At 44.4% G+C, this 26,122-nt stretch overlaps 1 protein-coding gene across 3 annotated transcripts in view; it reads right to left on the bottom strand.

Annotated features, from left to right (window-relative positions):
* Positions 1-26,122, bottom strand: part of URB2 (URB2 ribosome biogenesis homolog) — a 139,141-nt gene that overhangs the window by 68,855 nt on the left and 44,164 nt on the right. For all 3 annotated transcript variants that reach the window (XM_077259447.1, XM_077259449.1, XM_077259448.1), the window contains one exon: positions 25,611-25,787. In XM_077259447.1, the coding sequence (XP_077115562.1) occupies positions 25,611-25,787 (177 nt within the window). The remainder of the gene's footprint in view (positions 1-25,610; positions 25,788-26,122) is intronic.

Here is a 26,122-nt window from a genome sequence, read left to right as displayed (position 1 = left end):
GCGTGGTTACTGAAGCCCAGGTGCTGAAAGCTAAAGGGTTATCAAACCCAGTAATAGCTACCCCGCAGAAATCCAGGAAACCTGTAACAAACGCCATCTACAATAAAGTCTGGAAAAAGTTCTCATCCTTTTGTCTACCCAACCTTCCAGACCCACTCAAACCAAATATATCTCGAGTTCTAGATTTCTTACAAAAAGGCTTAGAGATGTGTCTTAGACCTAGTACTCTGAAGGTCCAGGTCTCTGTAATCAGTGCTGTTTTTGACCAAGATCTGGCAGGTCATCTCTGGGTCAAAAGATTTATGACCTCAGCCGTCAGGATGAACCCTAAAAGGCAGATTATAGTTCCTCCATGGGATCTTAACATGGTACTCCAGGGACTTACAGGTCCACCCTTTGAACCCTTTTCTTCCTGTTCTCCCCAAAACCTTGCATATAAAGCATTCTTTTTGGTAGCCATAATTACGGCTAGGAGAGTGGGTGAATTACAAGCCTTGTCAATAAAAGAGCCTTATCAATTGTTAGGGATGATTCGATAGTACTCCGTCTCGATCCATCATTTCTTCCAAAAGTAGTCTCTGAATTCCACCGTTCCAAAGAGATCATTCTACCATCTTTTTGCCACGAACATGCAAATTCGAAGGAGAGGAAATTCAACACTCTCGATGTGCGGCGCATTGTCCTACACTACCTAGACTAAACCTGCTCTTACAGAATCGATCAAAACCTTTTTAGTCCACCTTTCAGGATGAAATAAGGGGAAAAAAGTGGCTAAGAGTACCATCTATAACTGGATTAAAGAAAAGCTATAACAGAAGTGTAACGGGGTCTACCGTGCTGGGGTACCTCTTTCAGTACCACCCCGTGTTTCAGGAGGTCCACTCTGCTTTGGCTGTAGTCTGAACGAAGGATGCTGGCTGGAATTGCTTGGTTACATGGGAGCATTTAAATGCCTCTCCAAGTATTTCCAGTCTGACAACACTTTACTCACCGGACACAGAATATATCACACAGATACAGAGGGCAGGCCAATAGAAAAGCGGCAGGCCAGACATACATTACAATAGCCGCAGGTGGCCGGAGCCTGCCGATATTTACTGTGGAAATTACAAAGGTGGGGGGAGGTCAGAAGTGGGATATCTTGTCCCCTCTGCCCAGGGGCGCAGCCTGTGGGCTGATGCATTAGGGACATGCATCTCACATGGAACCTATTATACATACAGTTAGGTCCATATATATTTGGACAGAGACAACATTTTTCTAATTTTGGTTATAGACATTACCACAATGAATTTTAAGCAAAACAATTCAGATGCAGTTGAAGTTCAGACTTTCAGCTTTCATTTGAGGGTATCCACATTAAAATTGGATGAAGGGTTTAGGAGCATCCGCTCCTTAACCTGTGCCACCCTGTTTTTAAAGGGACCAAAAGTAATTGGACAATTGACTCCAAGGCTATTTCATGGACAGTTGTGGGCAATCCCTTCGTTATGCCATTCTAAATTAAGCAGATAAAAGGCCTGGAGTTGATTTGAGGTGTGGTGCTTGCATTTGGAAGGTTTTGCTGTGAAGTAAACATGCGGTCAAAGGAGCTCTCCATGCAGGTGAAACAAGCCATCCTTAAGCTGCGAAAACAGAAAAAAAACCATCTGAAAAATTGCTACAATATTAGGAGTGGCAAAATCTACAGTTTGGTGCATCCTGAGAAAGAAAGCAAGCACTGGTGAACTCATCAATGCAAAAAGACCTGGGCGCCCACGGAAGACAACAGTGGTGGGTGATCGCAGAATAATCTCCATGGTGAAGAGAAACCCCTTCACAACAGCCAACCAAGTGACCAACACTCTCCAGGAGGTCGGCGTATCAATATCCAAATCTACCATAAATAGAAGACTGCATGAAAGTAAATACAGAGGGTTCACTGCACGGTGCAAGCCACTCATAAGCATCAAGAATAAAAAGGCTATACTGGACTTTGCTAAAAAACATCTAAAAAAGCCAGCACAGTTCTGGAAGAACATTCTTTGGACAGATGAAACCAAGATCAACCTCTACCAGAATGATGGAAAGAGAGAAGTATGGTGAAGGCGTGGTACAGCTCATGATCCAAAGCATTCCACATCATCTGTAAAACATGGCGGAGGCAGTGTGATGGCTTGGGCATGCATGGCTGCCAGTGGCACTGGGTCACTAGTGTTTATTGATGATGTGACACAGGACAGAAGCAGCCGAATGAATTCTGAGGTATTCAGAGCCATACTGTGTGCTCAGATCCAGCCAAATGCAGCCAAACTGATTGGTCGTCGTGTCATACTACAGATGGACAATGACCCAAAACATAAAGCCAAAGCAACCCAGGAGTTTATTAAAGCAAAGAAGTGGAATATTCTTGAATGGCCAAGTCAGTCACCTGATCTCAACCCAATTGAGCAGCATTTCACTTGTTAAAGACTAAACTTCAGACAGAAAGGCCCACAGACAAACAGCAACTGAAAACCACCGCAGTGAAGGCCTGGCAGAGCATCAAAAAGGAGGAAACACAGCGTCGGGTGATGTCCATGAGTTCAAGACTTCAGGCAGTCATTGCCAACAAAGGGGTTTCAACCAAGTACTAAAAATGAACATTTTATTTACAATTATTTAATCTGTCCAATTACTTTTGGTCCCTTTAAAAACAGGGTGGCACATGTTAAGGAGCTGAAACTCCTAAACCCTTCATCCAATTTTAATGTGGATACCCTCAAATGAAAGCTGAAAGTCTGAACTTCAACTGCATCTGAATCGTTTTGTTTAAAATTTATTGTGGTAATGTCTAGAACCAAAATTAGAATAATGTTGTCTCTGTCCAAATATATATGGACCTAACTGTACATATAACTGCACAACATATTCTGGGTGCTGAGGGGTTCCGTAACACGGCTCCCCTTTTCAGCGACGCGATCGGCATACACAGTCTGATCCTTAACGGATCGGTTTGGGGATGACCGGAGTTTATGGGGTTGGTACCTGTTCCGTTTGTCGACTTAGTCCATCAGCGTTACCGTTTTGTTTGCCGGGTCTGTAGTGGATGGTGAAGTCCAGAGGTTGTAGGGCTAAACTCCACCGCAGTAATCTGGCGTTGTCTCCGGAGACCCGATTAAGCCAGACTAGGGGATTATGGTCCGTTAGGAGGGAAAACTGTCGTCCATACAAATATAGTTGCAACTTTTTGAGTGCCCATACTACCGCCATGCACTCCTTCTCGATGGCCGCATAGCTTACTTCACGAGGCAGTAGTTTATGACTCAGGTAAGCTACCGGGTGTTCTTGGCCGTCCGGCCCGACTTGGCTCAGTACTGCCCCCAATCCAAACATATAAGCGCCTGTGTGAACAAAGAAACGTTTAGTTGGATCGGGTGCGGCCAATACAGGGGTATTGGTGAGGGCGTCCTTTAGCTGGCGGAAGGCTTCCTCACACTCTGGGGTCCAGGTAACCTGGCGGGGTTGGTTCTTACGGGTCAGATAAGTGAGGGGCTTGGCTACGCTGCTGTAATTGGGAACGAATTTCCGGTAATACCCCGCTGTCCCTAGAAACGCCATGACCTGGGTTTTAGTGCGTGGAGTGGGCCATTTGGCTATGGCCTCAATCTTGGCTGGTTCTGGTCGCTGTTTCTCACTTCCCACCCAATGCCCTAAATACTGAACCTCTGCTTTGCCCACGTGACACTTGTTTGTGTTCAGGGTGATTCCGGCCTCGTGGATCCTGTCCAATGCTGTCTCTAGGTGATTTAGATGCTCTTCCCATGTCGCGCTGTAGATGGCGATGTCGTCCAGGTAGGCACAAGCATAGTCCTGGAGACCACCCAGAAGCCGGTCAGCCAGCCTCTGGAAGGTCACCGGGGCATTCTTCATCCCGAATGGCATAACTCGAAACTGGAATAAGCCGAACGGGGTGACAAATGCCGACTTGGGAATAGCGTCGGGACTAAGGGGAATCTGCCAGTAGCCTTTGTATAGATCGATGGTGGTCAAATACTTTGCCCCCGCCAACCGGTCTAACAACTCATCCACACGCGGCAAGGGATACGCATCCGTCACCGTTTTCTCATTGAGCCTGCGATAGTCTACACAAAACCGTGTAGTCCCATCCTTCTTGGGCACTAACACTACGGGGGAAGCCCAGGGACTGACTCTTCAATGACCCCTAAACGCAACATCTCTTGTCGCATCCCTTCTCGTACAGACTCAGGGACGCGGAAAGGGGGTTGTCGCAGGGGGGTCTAATCCTGGGTCTCAACCTTGTGTTGTGCCAGGCGAGTGTACCCTGGTCTCCCCGAAAACATCCTCTGTCGCTGCCTCAACTCCTCCGCCTGCTGTCTCTCCCGGGGACCTAGGTCTTCACCCCAGTGTACCTGGTCCCATGTTTTAGACATGAGTCCTTTCCCCTAAGACATCAGGCAAGGGAAGTCCGGCTAAATCCTCTGCTTCAGGTGCACAGATGGCCACTACCTCTTCAGGGCGCTCCCGGTAGGGATTCAGCATATTCACGTCGAATATGCGGATAACCCTGGGGTCGTCACAATCGGCGACATTATAGGTGGTGTCGGCTATTTTCCCCACTACCTGGTAGGGCCCCTGCCATGCAACTTGGAACTTGTTCTGCCTAGTAGGCTCCAACACCAGGACCTTCTGTCCTATTTCCAAGGTGCGTTCTCTGGCCCTCCGATCGTACCATACGCGCTGGCGCTGCTGGGCCACCTGCATGTTCCCACATACAGCCTGGGTCAGCTCCTGTAGGCGGTCCCGGAATTCCAGCACATAGGGTACAATAGGTACCCTTTCTATGATGCCCTCCCCTTCCCAGTGTTCTAGCACTGTCTAGGGGTCCCCTTACCCGTCTCCCGTATACCAGTTCGAACGGGGAGAACCCCGTGGATTCTTGGGGCACCTCCCGATAGGCAAACAGGAGGTGTGGCAAGAATTTCTCCCAGTCCCTGTAGGGCCTGGTAAAAGTCCCAATGAGTTGTTTTAACGTCCTGTTAAAGCGTTCACACAACCCATTGATTTGCGGGTGGTACGGGGCGCTCCTAATGGACTTTATGCAGCACAGCTTCCACAGTTGGTTGTCACCTCTGCTGTAAACTGGGTACCCTGGCCCGAGATAATCTCCCAAGGAAATCCAACCCGTGAGAAAACCTGGAGCAGGGCAGCCACCACCATCTCTGCCAGTATGTTAGGTAACACAAACGCCTCTGGATACCGTCTGGCATAATCTACCACTGTCAATATATACCTTTTCCCTAACGGACTGGGTTTGGCTAACTGCCCTATCAGATTGACCGCTACTCGGCTAAATGGTTCCTCCACAGTGGGGAGGGGGTTGTAATTTGGCCTTGCATCGATCTACCCTCTTGCCAATGCGCTGGCAACTGTCACAGGTCTGGCAGTACTGGAATAAAGAAAAATGGCTGACAGCACTCACAAGTTGGGGCGCGCGTTCACAGTCCAGGTGAACCATCCAGGACAATCAGGTAACTTCAGAAAAAAAGGATCACAGCGCTCCATCCAGGTGAAGTATATACAAAAGAGTAATTTTATTATGCCATCAAAGCGACGTTTCGACCTGAGCAGGTCTTTATCAAGCATACACAGAGTAAAAAGGGACGGCCTTAAATAGTGTGGATACCACGCAGGGCACCAATCACCATCAGGACGCCACCCACAAATTATACATAATAAAACAATGTTCAAAACAGACATCAGACATTACTAAGTTAAAATTCACCTAACATTGATACCTCTAATAGCCATCAATTGAAAAAATATATCACGCTTCACAAACACAGCAAATGTAAATACGCCACCGTGCAATCCGCTCTGTGCATTGTCAGGTCGTCATGGAGATAGTAACCAATCCACTTGAAGTAGGGGCACAAATCGAACCAATAGCCTATTCACCGGCCCACCCCCAAAATGTGCCTATCGGCAATATCGCGACAATCCGTCCTCCCATATTATCCAATCGGAGACACCGTACCTGTCTGCTATCATTTACAACCACATCCGGAGGTTCAGATCCGGTCATCATTCTGCGGCGGTGTGAGTGCGCAGGCGCACCGCAAACCGGAAATGTCCACATACGCAAAACGAAATGTGGACCATCCGGCGATGCCAGACTCCGCTCCACCCCCAGAAGCATCACGTGACACAGGATCATGTCGGTCACCTAGGCAACATGTAAACGTCCGAACCTGCAAAAAGTCACAAGGCTTTTTGCAGGTTCGGACGTTTACATGTTGCCTAGGTGACCGACATGATCCTGTGTCACGTGATGCGGCTGGGGGTGGAGCGGAGTCTGGCATCGCCGGATGGTCCACATTTCGTTTTGCATATGTGGACATTTCCGGTTTGCGGTGCGCCTGCGCACTCACACCGCCGCAGAATGATGACCGGATCTGAACATCCGGATGTGGTTGTAAATGATAGCAGACAGGTACGGTGTCTCCGATTGGATAATATGGGAGGACGGATTGTCCCGATATTGCCGATAGGCACATTTTGGGGGTGGGCCGGTGAATAGGCTATTGGTTCGATTTGTGCCCCTACTTCAAGTGGATTGGTTACTATCTCCATGACGACCTGACAATGCACAGAGCGGATTGCACGGTGGCGTATTTACATTTGCTGTGTTTGTGAAGCGTGATATATTTTTTCAATTGATGGCTATTAGAGGTATCAATGTTAGGTGAATTTTAACTTAGTAATGTCTGATGTCTGTTTTGAACATTGTTTTATTATATATAATTTGTGGGTGGCGTCCTGATGGTGATTGGTGCCCTGCGTGGTATCCACACTATTTAAGGCCGTCCCTTTTTACTCTGTGTATGCTTGATAAAGACCTGCTCAGGTCGAAACGTCGCTTTGATGGCATAATAAAATTACTCTTTTGTATATACTTCACCTGGATGGAGCGCTGTGATCCTTTTTTCTGAAGGTCTGGCAGTACTGACGAACATCATAGGTTACCCCCGGCCAAAAGAAGTTGTGTCAGACGATGCCTGGTGCAACGGACGTCGAAGTGCCCGGCCAAGGGTATGTCATGAGAGATTCGCAGTAACTCCTGCTTATACTTCTTGGGAACTACCAGCCGTTTTATAGTGGGGCTCGTCCCTGTGTGGTGCTGCTCTGTGATCCGGTAGAGGAGTCCCTGCTTCCATACAAACTGTTCCCCTTCCAGTACCCCTCTCCCCTCCTGTGCCTTCCCACGATATCCCTCCAATGAAGGATCCTCAAGTAACTCCCTCTTAAATTCAGCTGGGGTGGCCCAAGAAATGTGCGTGGCTATGGGAATACGTGTAGGGCTGGGATGTCTTACCAGGGCCTCCTCCGAGTGTGATTTCGCCTCCGCAGCTCGAGCTTGTCTCCGGGAGGTCACAGGATATGTCTCAGCCAGAGGGGCAACCGAGAAGGCAGACAACATGGGCCCCAAGTCATTTCCCAGCAAGACGTCTGCAGGCAAATCCTTCATCAAGCCGACCTCAACAAGGCCATCCCCGACTCCCCAGGTGAATCCTGGCAGTGGGCAGTCGATGTATGGCTCCCCCTGCTACACGGACTGCCACTGTCCGGTCCGTCTTCTCTTGGTCCCGGACGAGATGAGGCTTCACAAGGGTCAAAGTTGCCCCGGAATCTTAGTCCCTGCATACGTTTCCCATTAAACCACATGACCTGTCGATGCTGCTGTCGATTATCTGCCCGGGCTGCCTGCACGGGGTCTACTTCATGCAGCACTTCCTCCATCTCTTCCACCCCTTGGTTAGTCGTAGCCCCAATGCCGGGTCAGCTTCGCCTTGGTAGCAGTGTACAGCAGCCCGGCTGAAGGTAGCTGTTCCCGCCTTTGGCCACTGGGTATGCCGAGTCCGGTTGGGACATTGCCTTTGCAGGTGGCCCAGCTGACGGCAGGTGTGGCATTGCACCCAGGGGGACTGTGGTAGGCCGGGTTTCTAGCTGGTCCCCCTACAATTTTCGGTGGTTTGGCTCCCTCCAGGTCCATGGGCGGACCCCTAGTAACCATCTTTGATCCGGACAACTGAGGCCTCCTGGCATCATGATGTTCATCGGCCAGACGAGCGGTTTCCTCAAGAGTCATTGGCCGCCTGTCCCAAAGCCATTCCTGTGTTTCGGGGGTTAGTCCATTAAAGAATCGTTCTAACAAGAAGAGCTGGAGGACCTCGTCCATAGTGGTTGCTTGGCTCCCTTGTACCCACTGTAGCAGTGACCGCCGTAATTTACAGGCCCATTCAAACTTTTGGCGGTATGCCTCTGGTGTCAGCGCATACCGGGCCAAGATCACTTCTTTGATCCGCTCATAGTCCATACAGTCCTAATCAGGTACCGTGCGATAGGCGTCCGCTGCCCAGCCTGTCAGCTTACTGGCCAGAATCTGAACCAGTTCCTCTGGCTTCACTTGATGAAGGGCACACTGCCGCTCAAAGTCCTGCAGAAAGCCATCAATGTCTTCCTCTGCCTCCCTCGACTGTCGGAAGGCATTATACTGGATCTTTTTGTGGCTTACTGTTGAAGGTACCTGGTAGGAGGCCAGAGCTCCCCCTGCTCGCTGACTCTCCTCTCTCCGCTCTGCCATCTCCATCTTGGCTAGCTCTATCCTGGTCCGCTCGGCCATCTTTTCCTTCAGATCAGTACGCACATCAGCCATCACCTCTCGTATGATATCTACTGCAGGGTTTGGGCCATAGAATGCCAGTCTGTTCTCTACCTCCCTCTGGAATTCAGTCTCCCCCACGTTCACATTGGGGGGCGATGCACTGTCGTGTTCCATGATGGCTGCTATCAAATCCGCTTTTGTTTTGTTGCTGGCAATTAACCCTCGGGCTTCCACCAGATCTTTTAATTTAGTCCTCTTTAACTTCTGGTAGTTGTTTTCCATTCATTCTTTTCCTCCTGTGGAAGGGGTATCGCATCCCGCTGTCTGCCACCAGTGTAACGGGGTCTACCGTGCTAGGGTACCTCTTTCAGTACCACCCCTTGTTTCAGGAGGTCCACTCTGCTTTGGCTGGAGTCTGAACGAAGGACGCTGGCTGGAATTGCTTGGTTACATGGGCGCATATAAAAGCTCACTGCTTCTCCAAGTATTTTCAGTCTGACAACACTATACTCACAGGACACAGAATATATCACACAGATACAGAGGGCAGGCCAATAGAAAAGCGGCAGGCCAGACATACATTACAATAGCCGCAGGTGGCCGGAGCCTGCCGATATTTACTGTGGGAATTACAAAGGTGGGGGGAGGTCAGAAGTGGGATATCTTGTCCCCTCTGCCCAGGGGCGCAGCCTGTGGGCTGATGCATTAGGGACATGCATCTCACATGGAACCTATTATACATACATACAGTCATGGCCAAAAGTATTGACACCCCACCCCTGCAATTCTGTCAGATAATACTCCGTTTCTTCCTGAAAATGATTGCAAACACAAATTCTTTGTTATTATTATCTTCATTTAATTTGCCTTAAATGAAAAAACACAAAGAATTGTTCTAAAGCCAAATTGGATATAATTCCACACCAAACATAAAAAAGGGGGTGGACAAAAGTATTGGCACTGTTTGAAAAATCATGTGATGCTTCTCTAATTTGTGTAATTAACAGCACCTGTAACTTACCTGTGGTACCTAACAGGTGTTGGCAATAACTAAATCACACTTGCAGCCAGTTGACATGGATTAAAGTTGACTCAACCTCTGTCCTGTGTCCTTGTGTGTACCACATTGAGCATGGAGAAAAGAAAGAAGACCAAAGAACTGTCTGAAGACTTGATAAACCAAATTGCGAGGAAGCATGAGCAATCTCAAGGCTACAAGTCCATCTCCAAAGACCTGAATGTTCCTGTGTCTACCGTGCGCAGTGTCATCAAGACGTTTAAAGCCCATGGCACTGTGGCTAACCTCCCTGCATGTGGACGGAAAAGAAAAACTTACAAGAGATTTCAACGCAAGATTGTGCGGATGTTGGATAAAGAACCTCGACTAACATCCAAACAAGTTCAAGTTGCCCTGCAGTCCGAGGGTACAACAGTGTCAACCCTTACTATCCGTCGGTGTCTGAATGAAAAGGGACTGTATGGTAGGAGACCCAGGAAGACCCCACTTCTTACCCCGAGATATAAAAAAGCCAGGCTGGAGTTTGCCAAAACTTACCTGAAAAAGCCTAAAACGTTTTGGAAGAATGTTCTCTAGTCAAATGAGACAGAAGTAGAGCTTTTTGGGCAAAGGCATCAACATAGAGTTTACAGGAGAAAAAAAAGAGGCATTCAAAGAAAAGAACAAGGTCCCTACAGTCAAATATGGTGGAGGTTCCCTGATGTTTTGGGGTTGCTTTGCTGCCTCTGGCACTGGAGTGCTTGACCGTATGCATGGCATTATGAAGTCTGAAGACTACCCACAAATTTTGCAGCATAATGTAGGGCCCAGTGAGAGAAAGCTGGGTCTCACACAGAGGTCATGGGTCTTCTAGCTGGACAATGACCCAAAACACACTTCAAAAAGCACTAGAAAATGGTTTGAGAGAAAGCACTGGAGACTTCTAAGGTGGCCAGCAATGAGTCCAGACCTGAATCCCATAGAACACCTGTGGAGAGATCTAAAAATGGCAGTTTGGAGAAGGCACCCTTTAAATATCAGGGACCTGGAGCAGTTTGCCAAAGAAGAATGGTCTAAAATTCCAGCAGAGCATTGTAAGAAACTCATTGATGGTTATCGGTAGTGGTTGATCGCAGTTATTTTGGCTAAAGGTTGTGCAACCAAGTATTAGGCTGAGGGTGCCAATACTTTTGTCCGGCCCATTTTTGGAGTTTTGTGTGAAATGATCAATGTTTTGCTTTTTGCTTCATTCTCTTTTGTGTTTTTTCATTTAAGACAAATTAAATGAAGATAGTAACACCAAATAATTTGTGATTGCAATCATTTTCAGGAAGAAACTGAGTATTATCTGACAGAATTGCAGGGGTGTGAATACTTTTGGCCATGACTGTATAACTGCACAACATATTCTGGGTGCTGAGGGGTTCCGTAACACGTACGGTAACAAGAAGCATATCTTGCTCAGAATGAGTTACCCCCAGTGGGGATCAAGGCTCACTCAACCAGATCCACATCAGTTTCCTGGGCAGAAAAACCAAGCGCATATCCAGAGCAGATCTGCAGGGCAGCATTGTGGTCCTCACTTTATACCTTTTCTAAACATTATAGACTGGATGTATTGTTCAATAGGGACTTAATCTTCGGCCGTAAAGTTCTCCAGGCCGATGTCCCTCCCTAGTGCCAAATTAGTTGGTGTTCCTCCGTATGCCGTCGTGGAAGGTGACTAGAGAAAATAGAATTAGACTTATCGGTAATTCGGTTTCTAGGAACCTTCCACGACGGCGCTAATTTCCCCCCTATATTCCTGGATAAAAATCTGGGATTCAGAAGGTAAACCGGTGCTATGGTCTCAGCTATAAGTCACTGGCAAGTGGTAGGTCCTTTTAACCTCTCTGTGTTTCCTGTTCCCCATCAGGGCAAATAAATATATGCCGTCGTGGAAGGCTCCTAGAAACCGAATTACCGGTAAGTCTAATTCTATTTTTTACTCCATGGGTGTTTTACAGAAGCAAGTAGCAGTGGATGTTGCTGAGTCAAATTGCAGTCTGGCGTTCGTAGTGCCTGTACGTTGTAGAGCCCGTACATTGTGTCCAGGTATTGTACCCGTAAATTAGGAGGGCTCTCATCACTTCAGAAATGTTTAACATGTGGACACTAACTGTGGTTTAGGCACACTGTAGGGCTCAGAAGGGGGGGGGGGGGGGGGGGGGAGAGATTTGGGAGCACAGAATTTGCTGAATTTCTTTTAGAGGGCAAGTGCCATTTGGCTTTTCCAGAGCTATTGTACTACCAGTAACGTGGAAGCCCCCTATATTTCCATTAACAGATGATGGATCTGAATGAGGTCTTTCTTTTTTTTGTGGATTGTGTTGAAGCTTTTGAGATCACATTTATCCGATACTGTAGGCTGAGCACTTGCATCTGGGTTTCCCTTTAAATCTGAGTGATGTAATTCTAAAGAAACCCCTGAGGGATTCATTCAATATAATGCGGCAGCAGAGTTACTCTGGGTTCTTTCTGGCTCTATTCAGCATAGTCCTTTTTTTCCCCAGAGTTGTACAACACTTTTTCCGCCAGTACTTTTATGCACTCTTAATAAAAAGACCGACACCACCAGATCACAGGTCAGACAGGGTCCACAGTGCCTCATTATAGGGAGGAGTGTGTTCCATCTGAAACACGTATTTTAGAGATCTACACGGAAGCCCCAGTGTAAGCAGAGAGCACAGGATAAATGTGCCTTACTGCGATCTTTGAGAGACAGAATTAACAAATCAACAGCAGGTGAAGAATTTGTTTTATTTTTTTATTATGTTCTTTGTGTGGTGTAAGTGATTAAACGACTTTATTCTTTGGGTCGATTCGATTAGTGATACCAGATTTATATCTGTTTTATTTTTATTTTTTTTTGTCTGCTGTCACGCACTTGAAGACACTTTTCTCTCAAAAACTAAATTTTTGCACTGCAATATTTTGAGCGCTATAATTTTTCCATATATCGACTGACAGTCATGACATTCAGGAATTTTTATATTTATTTTTTTTTAACCCCTTTCTGACATCTGACGTACTATCCCGTCGAGGTGGTATGGGCCCGTATGACCACCGACGGGATAGTACGTCATCACCGATCAGCCACGCTCACGGGGGGAGCGCGGTCGATCGGGGCCGGGTGTCCGCTAACTATCGCAGCTGGCATCTGGCACTATGTCCCAGGAGTGGTCAGGGACCTCTCCTGGCACATTAACCCCTGGAACACTGCGATCAAACATGATCGCAGCGTTCTGGAGGCACAGGGAAGCATCGCGTAAGAAGGGGGCTCCCTGTGTGCTTCCCTGAGACCCTCGGAGCAACGCGATGTGATCGCGTTGCTCTGAGGCTCTCCTACCTCCTCCTCCTCTAGGCCCCGGATCCAAAAATGGCTGCGGGGGGCCTTCGGGGTCCTGCAGGGAGGTGGCTTGCAAAAGCCTGCTCAGAGCAGACGCCGGCAAGCCTCCTTCAGTGCCTGTGTTATCGCTGATCTGACACAGTGCACTGCAAAGTGTCAGATCAGCGATCTGACACTATAGTATGATGGCCTCCCCTCGGGCAATGTTAAAAAAAATTTACATGTGTAAAAATATTATATATATATATATATATATATATATATATATATATATATATATATATATATATATATATATATATCTATATCAAAAAGAAGGCAGCACTCCAAGGTTTCAAAGTGAAAAAAAGTTGTGAAGTTTAATCAAATCATAAACAGAAATTAATATAAAAGGGAATTAAATTAAATCTAGTGAACATGAACTCCCAATAAAACTACATTTTATTTAAATACTAGCTGTACTACCCGGCTTCGCCCGGGTTAATGACTGCTGTTAGCAAAATAGAATGTGTTAACAAAAATTTATTCTGCACACAAAAACCACAAAACAAATAGATAGAAATGTAATTATTAAAAGGCAAAAACTAAGCTAATAGAAGCATTTCACAACATATATTAGCTTTGTTATACTGAGAATGTCTTTGTTGCCTATATTAACCAATCAGAGCTCAGGTTAATTAACTGTAGCAAAATAGAAGCTGAGCTGTGATTGGTTGCTATTGGCAGCCTGATAAATCCCCAGCCAACAGGAAGCCCACCCCCTGGCAGTATATATTAGCTCACACATACACATAATAGACAGGTCATGTGACTGACAGCTGCCGGATTTCCTATATGGTACATTTGTTGCTCTTGTAGTTTGTCTGCTTATTAATCAGATTTTTATTTTTGAAGGACAATACCAGACTTGTGTGTGTTTTAGGGCGAGTTTCATGTGTCAAGTTGTGTGTGTTGAGTTGCGTGTGGCGACATGCATGTAGCGACTTTTGTGAGATGAGTTTTGTGTGGCGACATGCGTGTAGCAACATTTTGTGTGTCGAGTTGCATGTGACAGGTTAGTGTAGCAAGTTGTGTGCAGCAAGATTTGTGCATGGCGAGTTTTGCGCGTGGCGAGTTTTATGTGTGGTGCGTTTTGAGTATGTGCAAGTTTTGTGTGAGGCAACTTTTGCATGTGGTGCAACTTTTGTACATGTGGCAATTTTTCTGTGTGTGCAAGTTTTGCATGAGGTGAGATTTCCATGAGGTGAGTTTTGCACGTGTGGCGAGTTTTGCGTGAGCCTAGTTTTGCATATGGCGAGTTTTGCATGTAGCAAGTTTGAGTGGTGACTTTTGTGTGGCGAGGTTGGTGTGTGTGTGGTGAAATGTGTGCTGAGGGTGGTATATGTGTTCAAGCACGTGGTAGTGTGTGGTGCATTTTGTGTTTGTGTTCATATAATAATAATAATAATAATCTTTATTTATATAGCGCCAACATATTCCGCAGCGCTTTACAGTTTATCCCATATCCCCGTGTGTGGTGAGTATCCCATGTCGGGGCCCCACCTTAGCAACTGTACGGTATATACTCTTTGTCGCCATCGCTCTCATTCTTTAAGTCCTCATTGTTCACATCTGGCAGCTGTCAATTTTCCTCCAACACTTTTCCCTTCACTTTTTCCCCATTATGTAGATAGGGGCAAAATTGTTTGGTGAATTGGAACGCGCGGGGTTAAAATTTCACCTCACAACATAGCCTATGACGCTCTCGTGGTCCAGACTTGTGACTGTGCAAAATTTTGTGGCTGTAGCTGCGACGGTACAGATGCCAATCCCGGACATACACACATACATACACACATTCAGCTTTATATATTAGATATACCTGTATGTAATCTCCTGTATATAGTATATACCTGTGTGTCATCTCACCTATATATAGTATATATCTGTGTGTCATCTCCTCCTGTATATAGTATATACCTGTATGTCATCTCCTCCTGTATATACTATATACCTGTAGGTAATCTGCTCCTGTATATAGTATATACCTGTGTGTCATCTCCTCCTGTATATAGTATATACCTGTATGTCATCTCCTCCTGTATGTAGTATGTACCTGTATGTCATCTCCTCCTCTATATAGTATATACCTGTGTGTCATCTCTCCTGTATATAGTATATATCTGTGTGTCATCTCCTCCTGTATATAGTATATACCTGTGTGTCATCTCCCCTGTAAATAGTATATACCTGTGTGTCATCTCCTCCTGTATATAGTATATAGCTGTATGTCATCTCCTCCTGTATTAGCCCTCGTTCACACGTTATTTGGTCAGTATTTTTACCTCAGTATTTGTAAGCTAAAATGGCAGCCTGATAAATCCCCAGCCAACAGTAAGCCCACCCCCTGGCAGTATATATTAGCTCACACATACACATAATAGACTGGTCATGTGACTGACAGCTGCCGGATTCCTATATGGTACATTTGTTGCTCTTGTAGTTTGTCTGCTTATTAATCAGATTTTTATTTTTGAAGGATAATACCAGACTTGTGTGTGTTTTAGGGCGAGTTTCGTGTGTCAAGTTGTGTGTGTTGAGTTGCGTGTGGCCACATGCATGTAGGGACTTTTGTGAGATGAGTTTTGTGTGGCGACATGCGTGTAGCAACTTTTTGTGTGTCGAGTTGCATGTGACAGGTTAGTGTAGCAAGTTGTGTGCAGCAAGTTTTGCGCATGGTGAGTTTTGCGCGTGGCAAGTTTTATGTGTGGTGCCTTTTGAGTATGTGCAAGTTTTGTGTGAGGCAACTTTTGCATGTGTTGCAACTTTTGTGCATGTGGCAATTTTTCTGCGTGTGCAAGTTTTGCGTGTGGCGAGTTTTCCATGAGGTGAGTTTTGCACGTGTGGCGAGTTTTGCATGTGGAGAGTTTTGCGCGTGGCGAGTTTTGAGCGGCGACTTTTGTGTTTCTACTTTTATGTGGCGAGGTTGGTGTGTGTGGTGAAATGTGCGCTGAGGGTGGTATATGTGTTCGAGCACGTGGTAGTGTGTGGCGCATTTTGTGTGTGTGTTCATATCCCCGTGGTGGTGTGGTGATTATCCCATGTTGGGGCCCCACCTTAGCAACTGTACAGTATATACTCTTTGGCGCCATCGCTCTCATTCTTTAAGTCCCCCTTGTTCACATCTGGCAGCTGTTAATTTGCCTCCAACACTTTTCCTTTCATTTTTTCCCCATTATGTAGATAGGGGCAAAATTGTTTGGTGAATTGGAAAGCGCGGGGTTAAAATTTCACCTCACAACATAGCTTTGACGCTCTCGGGGTCCAGACGTGTGACTGTGCAAAATTTTGTGCCTGTAGCTGCGACGGTTCAGATGCCAATCCCGGACATACATACATACACACACACACACACACACACACATTCAGCTTTATATATTAGATTTAAAAAATCACCTACCCAGTGTAGAAAAAAACAAGTAAATACCATAAATATATTAATGACCCACTAAATTTGCCTACACCTCCCTGCAATAGGCCTAACTGATAACCTACCTGCCAGTGGGGGTTGGCACCCTAAAGAGCGATTTGGCGCCCCCACTCACCGTAGTCTATCCCTATCTTCCCTACCACAACCCTTGCAATAAGGTTGGAAAACAATGTGTGAACAGAATAGGGATGAAGAGAGTCTTTCAGATACACACTTGGTGGACCTAATTCAGCAGGGATATTGTGTAGCAAAAAAAAAAATAAAATAGCAGCAAAAAAATACATCCGTGATCAGACGTTTATAATACTCCCAACAACAAAAATACATGAGATGAGATAAATGCTGGATAAAACTGGGAGTACACTTATCTGATCCAGATACACCCCAACGCGTTTCCCCGCAATCTGCGGTTCATCAGGAGGTAAAGCAATGCCATAGATGCTGGCCAGGTCCGGATATGAAGGATAGAAAAAAGAACCGAAAAAGGCTCAGTGTGAGCCGAAACGTCGCACAGTGATGTGGGTTGATTAAACTTCACAACTTTTTTTCACTTTGAAACCTTGGAGTGCTGCCTTCTTTTTGCTATTTGGTATACATGTTGTAGATGTATGGACCATTCTATCCAGGAGGCAAGGCACCCACCGGTGAGCATTGTGCTGTTCCATTTTCCATGTATGTATGTATGTATGTATGTATGTATGTATGTATGTATGTATGTATGTATGTATGTATGTATGTATGTATATATATATATATATATATATATATATATATATATATATATATATATATATATTTTTATTATTTTTTTTTTTTTCTTCAATAAATACGTTTGTCTAAAAAAACAATAAAAGTACACATTTAGTATCGCCTCATCCGTAACAACCCTATAAAACTGTCCCACTAGTTAACCCCTTCAGTGAGCACCATAAAAAAAAAAAAGAGGCAAAAAAAACGCTTTATTATCATACCGCCGAACAAAAAGTAAAAACACACGATCAAAAAGAGGGATATAAAAAACATGGTACCGCTGAAAACACCTTCTTATCCCGCAAAAAACGAGCTGCCATACAGCGTCATCAGCGAAAGAATAAAAAAAATATAAATAAAAAGTTATAGCGATGCAAAAATAAATACCAAAAAAAGGGTGATGTCATTTCTTGTCCAACCTCTTCATTTACATACTCCATTGAAGAATGTTTACACACACAGAAAGATGATAGATCGATAGATGATACATATGGGATAGATAGATAGATCTATAGTATCTATCGTATCTATTATCTATCTATAAATATATCGATAGATATATCTATAGAAAGCTAGATCGATATATCGATAGATAATAGATAGATGATAGATAATAGATAGATACGATAGATAATACCAAGCCCGATGTTTAGTATAGCTATGTATCTATAGATATATCTATCTATAAACATATCTATAGATAGATGATTATATAGATAGATGGATAATCTAAGGGGTACTTCCGTCTGTTTGTCTGTGTCTGTCTGTAACGGAAATCCCGAGTCGCTGATTGGTCGTGCCGGCCGCGAATTGGCTCCTCCCTACTCCCCATCCCGGACCAACTTTCTTACTATTGATGATGGCTATGCAGCATCAATAGTAAAAAGATATAATGGTAAAAGTAATAAAAAAAATTAAAAATCATGCTATTCTGACCTTCCGTCGCCTCCGCAGCTTTCACACTCCTCCCGATGCTCTCGGCAGCTTCCTTTCCCAGAGATGCATTGCGAAATTACACAGATGACTTCGCGGTCTCTGGCAAAGACCGCTAAGTCATCTGGGTAATTTCGCAATGCATCTCTGGGAACGGAAGCTGCAGGACGCTTCACGAGGAGCGGGACAGCTTCAGTGGACAACGGAAGGTGAGTATATAACTATTTTTTATTTTAATTCTTTTTGTGGGCTGTGTCATTTACTATGTGGCTGCTATATACTACGTGGCTGTGCTATCTACTGCGTGGGCTGTGCTATATACTACGCGGTCGGCCGCAACCAATCAGCGATATTGGCGCATAATTAACCCCCACTAACAGCACGACGTCCATACATACATATTCTAGAATATCCAATGCATTAGAATCGTGTGTGTGTACGTGTGTATGTGTATAATATATATATATATATATATATATATATATTCGTGTAAGGGTCTGTTTGTCTAACGGAAATCCTGCGTCGCTGATTGGTTGTGCCAGCCGCCCGCGACCAATCAGCGACAGGTGCAGTCCGGCAGTGAATTGAAACGGTATTTAAACCACGCTTCACTGATTGCTCGTGCCCGGTTGGCCGCGACCAATCAGCGATATTGCAGCGGGATTTAAACACCACTTCGTAAATAAGCTACATATTCTAGAATACCCGATGAGTTAGAATCAGGCAACCATCTAGTAAATCTGAAATAGCAAGGCCGATGTTTATAAATGAACATTTAATTTAAAAAAAAAAAAATGGGGAAACAATGGCGTGGGCTCCTGCGCAATTTTCTGCGCTAGAGGGGGAAAGCCAACCGACGGGGCCAAAATTTGTAGCCTGGGAAGGGGGTAATACCCATGGCCCCTCTCTAGGTTATGAATATCAGCTCGCAGCTGTCTGCGTAGCCTTTACTGGCTATTAAAATAGGGGGACCCCCCAAAAAAGTGACGTGGGGTCCCCCTATATTTTATAGCCAGAAAGGCTACGCAGACAGCCGCGGGCTGATATTCATAGCCTAGAGAGGGGCCATGGTTATTGGCCCCCCGACTACAAATACCAGTCCCCAGCCAAGCCAGAAATGGCGCATCTGTAAGATGCGCCAATTCCGGCACTTAGCCCCTCTCTTCCCACTCCCGTTTAGCGGTGGGATATGGTGTAATAAGGGGTTAAGTCACCTTGCTATTGTAAAGTGACATTAAGCCGGGTTAATAATGGAGAGGCGTCAATAAGATGCCTATCCATTATTAATCCTAGAGTAGTGAAAGAGTTAAAAGAAAAAATTAAGAGAGTCAGAAAAAAATATTTTAATATTCTTATTTAACCATACTCTATCACCTGCAAAAAATTAAAAATAATAAACCATATACTCCGTCCGACACAGTCCAATTAATAACGAGTGTCCCACGACGATCTCCCCTATAGAACAGTGACATCGGGTGATGTCACTGCTATATAGACCTTCAGTGACACACTGACATGAGACAATGGCTCCTGCAGTGCATCACTGAGGTTACCTTAGTTCAGAGTCTCACTTTATGGCATTGCTGCGTGGAAACTCTCTCACACAGCAGTGCCACAAGTGAGACTAGGGACTATTTTTTACATAGTGTTTGTTTATTATTTTAATATTTTTTACGGGTGACACTGGCTTCGGGGATCAAAGTGACAAGTGATGGTGCGTATGTAATGTATGGTGCATGTCGTATGGTGCATGTCGTCGCATGTCTTCGCATGTTGCTGCATGTCGTCGCATGTTGCTGCATGTCGTCGCATGTTGTCGCATGTCGTCACATGTTGTCGCATGGTGTATGTTGTGTGTTGTATGGGCACACAGTGTAGAGGAGACCAGCTCTACTAATCTGGATGCCTGACATCCAGATGTAGCAGAGACTGTAGACAATCGCCGGAGATAACTCTCCAGCGATCACCTACACTACAGCTTTCGCACAGCTGATCAGCTGTTTGTGAGAACCAGACTAGTGACTGGAGATAACTCCCGGTCACGTGCACGGCAGTTCACGCGATAACATAAGTTATCGCGAGAACTGCAGTGGACGAGGGACTTCCGGCGGTGGGACAGGTGAGCCGGCAGACATGCGTAGTAAGCTGCGTGTACGCAGTTTCTACGCATGTGACTAATCATTAGATGCGATTTTATCGCATCTAATGATAGTCCATGGGTACTTTACGGCGCGGTGACGGGGAGTCACCGCTTTGTAAACAGACATGCTGCGTTCTGAAAAGACGTGCCGCATGTCCGTTTACGCGGGTCTGCTGCCTGCGTGTTTTACCGCATAGTGGAGACGGGATTTCATAAAATCCCCTCCACTATGCTGTAACATCTGGACACTGCGTGTTTGACGCTGCGTCTACGCAGCGTCAAACAAGCAGCGTTTCCTGAACGTGGAAACATACCCTTAGGGTTGGGGCTAAAGTTAGGGTTTGTATTACATTTACAGTTGGGATTAGGGTTAGGGGTGTGGTTAGGGTTATGGTTGGGATTAGGGGGGTGTTGGAGTTAGGGGTGTTGTTAGGGTTAGGGGTGTGGTTGGGTTAGGGTTTCAGTTAGAATTGGGGGTCTCCACTGTTTTGGCACATCACGGGCTCTCAAAACACGACATGGCGTCTGATCTCAACTGAAGGCCAATTTTGCCTTGAAAAAGTAAAACCGTGCTCCTTCCCTTCCGAGCTCTCCCGTGCGCCCAAACAGGGGTTTACCCCAACATGTGGGGTATCAGCGTACTTAGGACAAATTGGACAACAACTTGTGGGGTACAATTTCTCGTTACCCTTGGGAAAATACAAATTTGGGGGGGGGGGCTAAAAAAAACATTTGTGGGAAAAAAATGATTTTTTTATTTTCACGGCTCTGCATTATCAACTGTAGTTTGGGGGTTCAAAGTTCTCACAACACATCTAGATAAGTTCCTTGGGGGGTCTAGTTTCCAATATGGAGTCACTTGTGGAGGGGTTCTACTGTTTAGGTACATTAGGGGCTCTGCAAATGCAATGTGACGCCTGCAGACCATTCCATCTAAGTCTGCATTCCAAACGGCGCTCCTTCCTTTCCGAGCTCTGCCATGTGCCCAAATGGCGGTTCCCCCCACATATGGGGTATCGACATACTCAGCACAAATTGGACAACAATTTTGGGGGTCCAAGTTCTCCTGTTACCCTTGGGAAAATACAAAACTGGGGGCTAAAAAATAATTTTTGTGGAATTTTTTTTTTATTTTCAAGGCTCTGCGTTATAAACTGTAGTGAAACACTTGGGGGTTCAAAGCTCTCACAACACATCTAGATGAGTTCCTTAGGGGGTCTACTTTCCAAAATGGGGTCACTTGTGGGGGGTTTCAATGTTTAGGCACATCAGGGGCTCTCCAAACACGACATGGTGTCCCATCTCAATTCAAGTCAATTTTGCATTGAAAAGTCAAATGGCGCTCCTTCCCTTCCGAGCTCTGCCATGCGCCCAAACAGTGGTTTACCCCTACATATGGGGTATCGGCGTACCCAGGACAAATTGTATAACAACTTTTGGGGTCCATTTTCTCCTGTTACCCTTGGTAAAATAAAACAAATTAGAGCTGAAGTATATTTTTTGTGAAAAAAAGTTAAATGTTAATTTTTATTTAAACATTCCAAAAATTCCTGTGAAACACCTGAAGGGTTAATAAACTTCTTGAATACGGGTTTGAGCACCTTGAGGGGAGCAGTTTTTAGAATGGTGTCACACTTGGGTATTTTCGATCATATAGATGCCTCAAAATGACTTCAAATGTGATGTGGTCCCTAAAATAAAATGGTGTTGTAAAAATGAGAAATTGCTGGTCAACTTTTAACCCTTATAACTCCCTAACGAAAAAATTTTGGTTCAAAAATTGTGCTGATGTAAAGTAGACATGTGGGAAATGTTACTTAAGTATTTTGTGTGACATCTCTGATTTAAAGGGCATAAAAATTTAAAGTTGGAAAATTGCGAAATGTTCAAAATTCAAATTTCCATTTTTTCACAAATAAACGCAGGTAATATCAAATAAATTTTACCACTGTCATGAAGTACATTATGTCACGAGAAAACAATGTCAGAATCATCAGGATCCGTTGAAGCGTTCCAGAGTTATAACCTCATAAAAGGACAGCAGTCAGAATTGTAAAAATTGGCCCGGTCATTAACGTGCAAACCACCCTTTGGGGCTTAAGGGGTTAAAATGGTCACTTTTGGGCATATTCTGTCATAGATTACTCTCAAAGTCACTTCAAATGTGAGGTGGTCCTTAATTTTTTGGTAAATTTTGTTGGAAAAATGAGAAATCGTTGGTCAACTTTTAACCCTTATATCTTCCTAACAAAAAAAAAAAAATATGCTTCAAATATTGTGCTGATGTAAAGTGGACATATGGGAAATGTTATTTATTAACTATTTTGTGTAATATAACACTGATTTAAGGACATCAAAAATAAAAGTTTGAAAATTGCAAGTGTGATATACAGGTCCTTCTCAAAAAATTAGCATATAGTGTTAAATTTCATTATTTACCATAATGTAATGATTACAATTAAGCTTTCATATATTATAGATTCATTATCCACCAACTGAAATTTGTCAGGTCTTTTATTGTTTTAATACTGATGATTTTGGCCTACAACTCCTGATAACCCAAAAAACCTGTCTCAAAAAACCTGTCTCAATAAATTAGCATATTTCACCCGTCCAATCAAATAAAAGTGTTTTTTAATACCAAACAAAAAAACCATCAAATAATAATGTTCAGTTATGCACTCAATACTTGGTCGGGAATCCTTTGGCAGAAATGACTGCTTCAATGCGGCGTGGCATGGAGGCAATCAGCCTGTGACACTGCTGAGATGTTATGGAGGCCCAGGATGCTTCAATAGCGGCCTTAAGCTCATCCAGAGTGTTGGGTCTTGCGTCTCTCAACTTTCTCTTCACAATATCCCACAGATTCTCTATGGGGTTCAGGTCAGGAGAGTTGGCAGGCCAATTGAGCACCGTAATACCATGGTCCGTAAACCATTTACCAGTGGTTTTGGCACTGTGAGCAGGTGCCAGGTCGTGCTGAAAAATGAAATCTTCATCTCCATAAAGCATTTCAGCCGATGGAAGCATGAAGTGCTCCAAAATCTCCTGATAGCTAGCTGCATTGACCCTGCCCTTGATGAAACACAGTGGACCAACACCAGCAGCTGACATGGCACCCCACACCATCACTGACTGTGGGTACTTGACACTGGACTTCAGGCATTTTGGCATTTCCTTCTCCCCAGTCTTCCTCCAGACTCTGGCACCTTGATTTCCGAATGACATGCAAAATTTGCTTTCATCAGAAAAAAGTACTTGGGACCACTTAGCAACAGTCCAGTGCTGCTTCTCTGTAGCCCAGGTCAGGCGCTTCTGCCACTGTTTATGGTTCAAAAGTGGCTTTACCTGGGGAATGCGGCACCTGTAGCCCATTTCCTGCACACGCCTGTGCACGGTGGCTCTGGATGTTTCCACACCAGACTCAGTCCACTGCTTCCTCAGCAATCTTCCTCAGGGTCCGGTCACCTCTTCTCGCTGTACAGCGTTTTCTGCCACATTTTTTCCTTCCAACAGACTTACCATTGAGGTGCCTTGATACAGCACTCTGGGAACAGCCTATTTGTTGAGAAATTTCTTTCTGGGTCTTACCCTCTTGCTTGAGGGTGTCAATGATGGCCTTCTTGACATCTGTCAGGTCGCTAGTCTTACCCATGATGGGGGTTTTGAGTAATGAACCAGGCAGGGAGTTTTTAAAAGCCTCAGGTATCTTTTGCATGTGTTTAGAGTTAATTAGTTGATTCAGAAGATTAGGGTAATAGGTCATTTAGAGAACCTTTTCTTGATATGCTAATTTATTGAGACAGGTTTTTTGGGTTATCAGGAGTTGTATGCCAAAATCATCAGTATTAAAACAATAAAAGACCTGACAAATTTCAGTTGGTGGATAATGAATCTATAATATATGAAAGTTTAATTGTAATCATTACATTATGGTAAATAATGAAATTTAACACTATATGCTAATTTTTTGAGAAGGACCTGTAGAAGAAATTTTACCACTATCATGAAGTACAATACGTCCCGAAAAAAAGATCTCAGAATCAGTTCGATCCGTTGAAGCGTTTCAGTTTTTAACCTGAAAGTGACACTGGTAAGAATTGTAAAAATTTGGCCTCGTCATTAACGTGCAAACAGCCTTGCGTGGTAAAAGGGGTTAAAAGAAGCCCCATCACATGGAAAACAGGTCATGTGACGATAAATGAAACCTTGTTCGGTACCATAATCTAGCCAGTGATTGAACTGGTGGGACCTGCACTAGTATACGGAGATTGACACCAAGAAGGGAGAAGTGCAACATCACTTGGGCGCTGCTGTGAAGGGGACATGCCAGTTCCAGGTATAAAAGGATTTATTAGATTGTGTGTTTCAGGGACAGTCTGACCTCTTCTCTTCATCAGGTATAACAGTCCTCTCTTACTTCACGGCAGCAACTGAGTGATATTGTAATTCTTCGCCATTGGTTTCAATTCTTGGTTCCTTGCTGAAGCATTTGTACGAGCGATCAGTGCAGCAGCCCAGGTGGAATTTTTCTAGCTACTCTCAGTCTTGTGCCTGCACCAGAACAACCTTCCAAGATGAGCAGTTGCGAAACCCTACGTTGTACGTTTTAAACTGAGATTGATTCACACATGTACAGCGATTTTTCCTATCTGGAGATTGGAACACCTATGCAATATAAATCTGAGTAAGGTGTATATTTTTTTTTTTAAATGAACAGTATAAAGCAAATGTTAAATGGGGGCTTCTCTGAAAACGGATATAAAATAAATATGCATTTATATGATAAAGGTATTTAGAGAAAAAAATTATTTAGCAAAAAGGTATGATTTATCTACTGCATTCTGATAAAAATCCAAGATGGCAGCTACCATCAGTGTATAGTACGGGCTGCAGGAAGAGGTAATCCAGTCAGAGCAGCGTCTTGTCAGGCATCATGAACTCCCATTCCTCTGTTCAGTCACCCTGACTGGACACTGAGTGAATCTGGACTAAAGGAAAAGATAAACCCCTTATTTACCAGACTGAGAATGAACATCCATCTGTCAGAATGACAGTTTTAGTGCAGTGCAGGGAGGACGTTTGTCTAGCTCTTCATGCTGCCTGTCATAGGACGGCTTCACATTGCTAAATGGAAGTGGCCATGTTTAAAATTCTGACACAAAGCATACCTGTTTGCTAAATAAAGGTAATAAAAACTGTTTAAAATAAATACTTGTATATGTTATCACATTTCTGTGGATAACCCCTTTAATCCATTAACATTAAAACAAAAAAAAAAACAATTACCTGAGCCATAGCAAACCGAAGCTTTAGAAACTTGCCTCCTTCCATAATACTTTGCAATCTTTGGCTATGTAACATGTTGTCCAAAAAGATCCATAGCTTCTGCTCAACATCCTCTTCTACGTTTAGCTTTTTTGCATGAATTCCAACTAAACTTTGGCTCACCCAGTCAAGTAAGAACTAAGTTAAAACAGATTGAATAACATTTGTTTTTCTTGAAGGTATTCATCACACAGATAACGAACTGAGCAGTAGCTCTGATATAAAGTCAAAACAGTGGTCAAAATATAGGGTAAATATCGCCTTGTGTTATGATTTTAGTTTTACCTTACCTTAAACCCATTCAAGGCCTAAGACGTATAGGTATGTCATACATTGTGTCTCTACCTTTAATGCGGACTCTGGTACTGAGCCCATAACTTTCCCGGCACGTGACAGCAGATTTGACACCACCATCACTAATAAAGGTATTTTATCCTTATGTCTATTGTCCTAACCTTTCTTTTTTGACCATG

Source organism: Ranitomeya variabilis, chromosome 4 (genome assembly GCF_051348905.1).
Source record: "Ranitomeya variabilis isolate aRanVar5 chromosome 4, aRanVar5.hap1, whole genome shotgun sequence".
NCBI lineage: Eukaryota > Metazoa > Chordata > Amphibia > Anura > Dendrobatidae > Ranitomeya > Ranitomeya variabilis.
The sequence above is the reverse complement of the archived record's forward strand: the minus strand, read 5'-3'. Positions and strand labels throughout refer to the sequence as shown.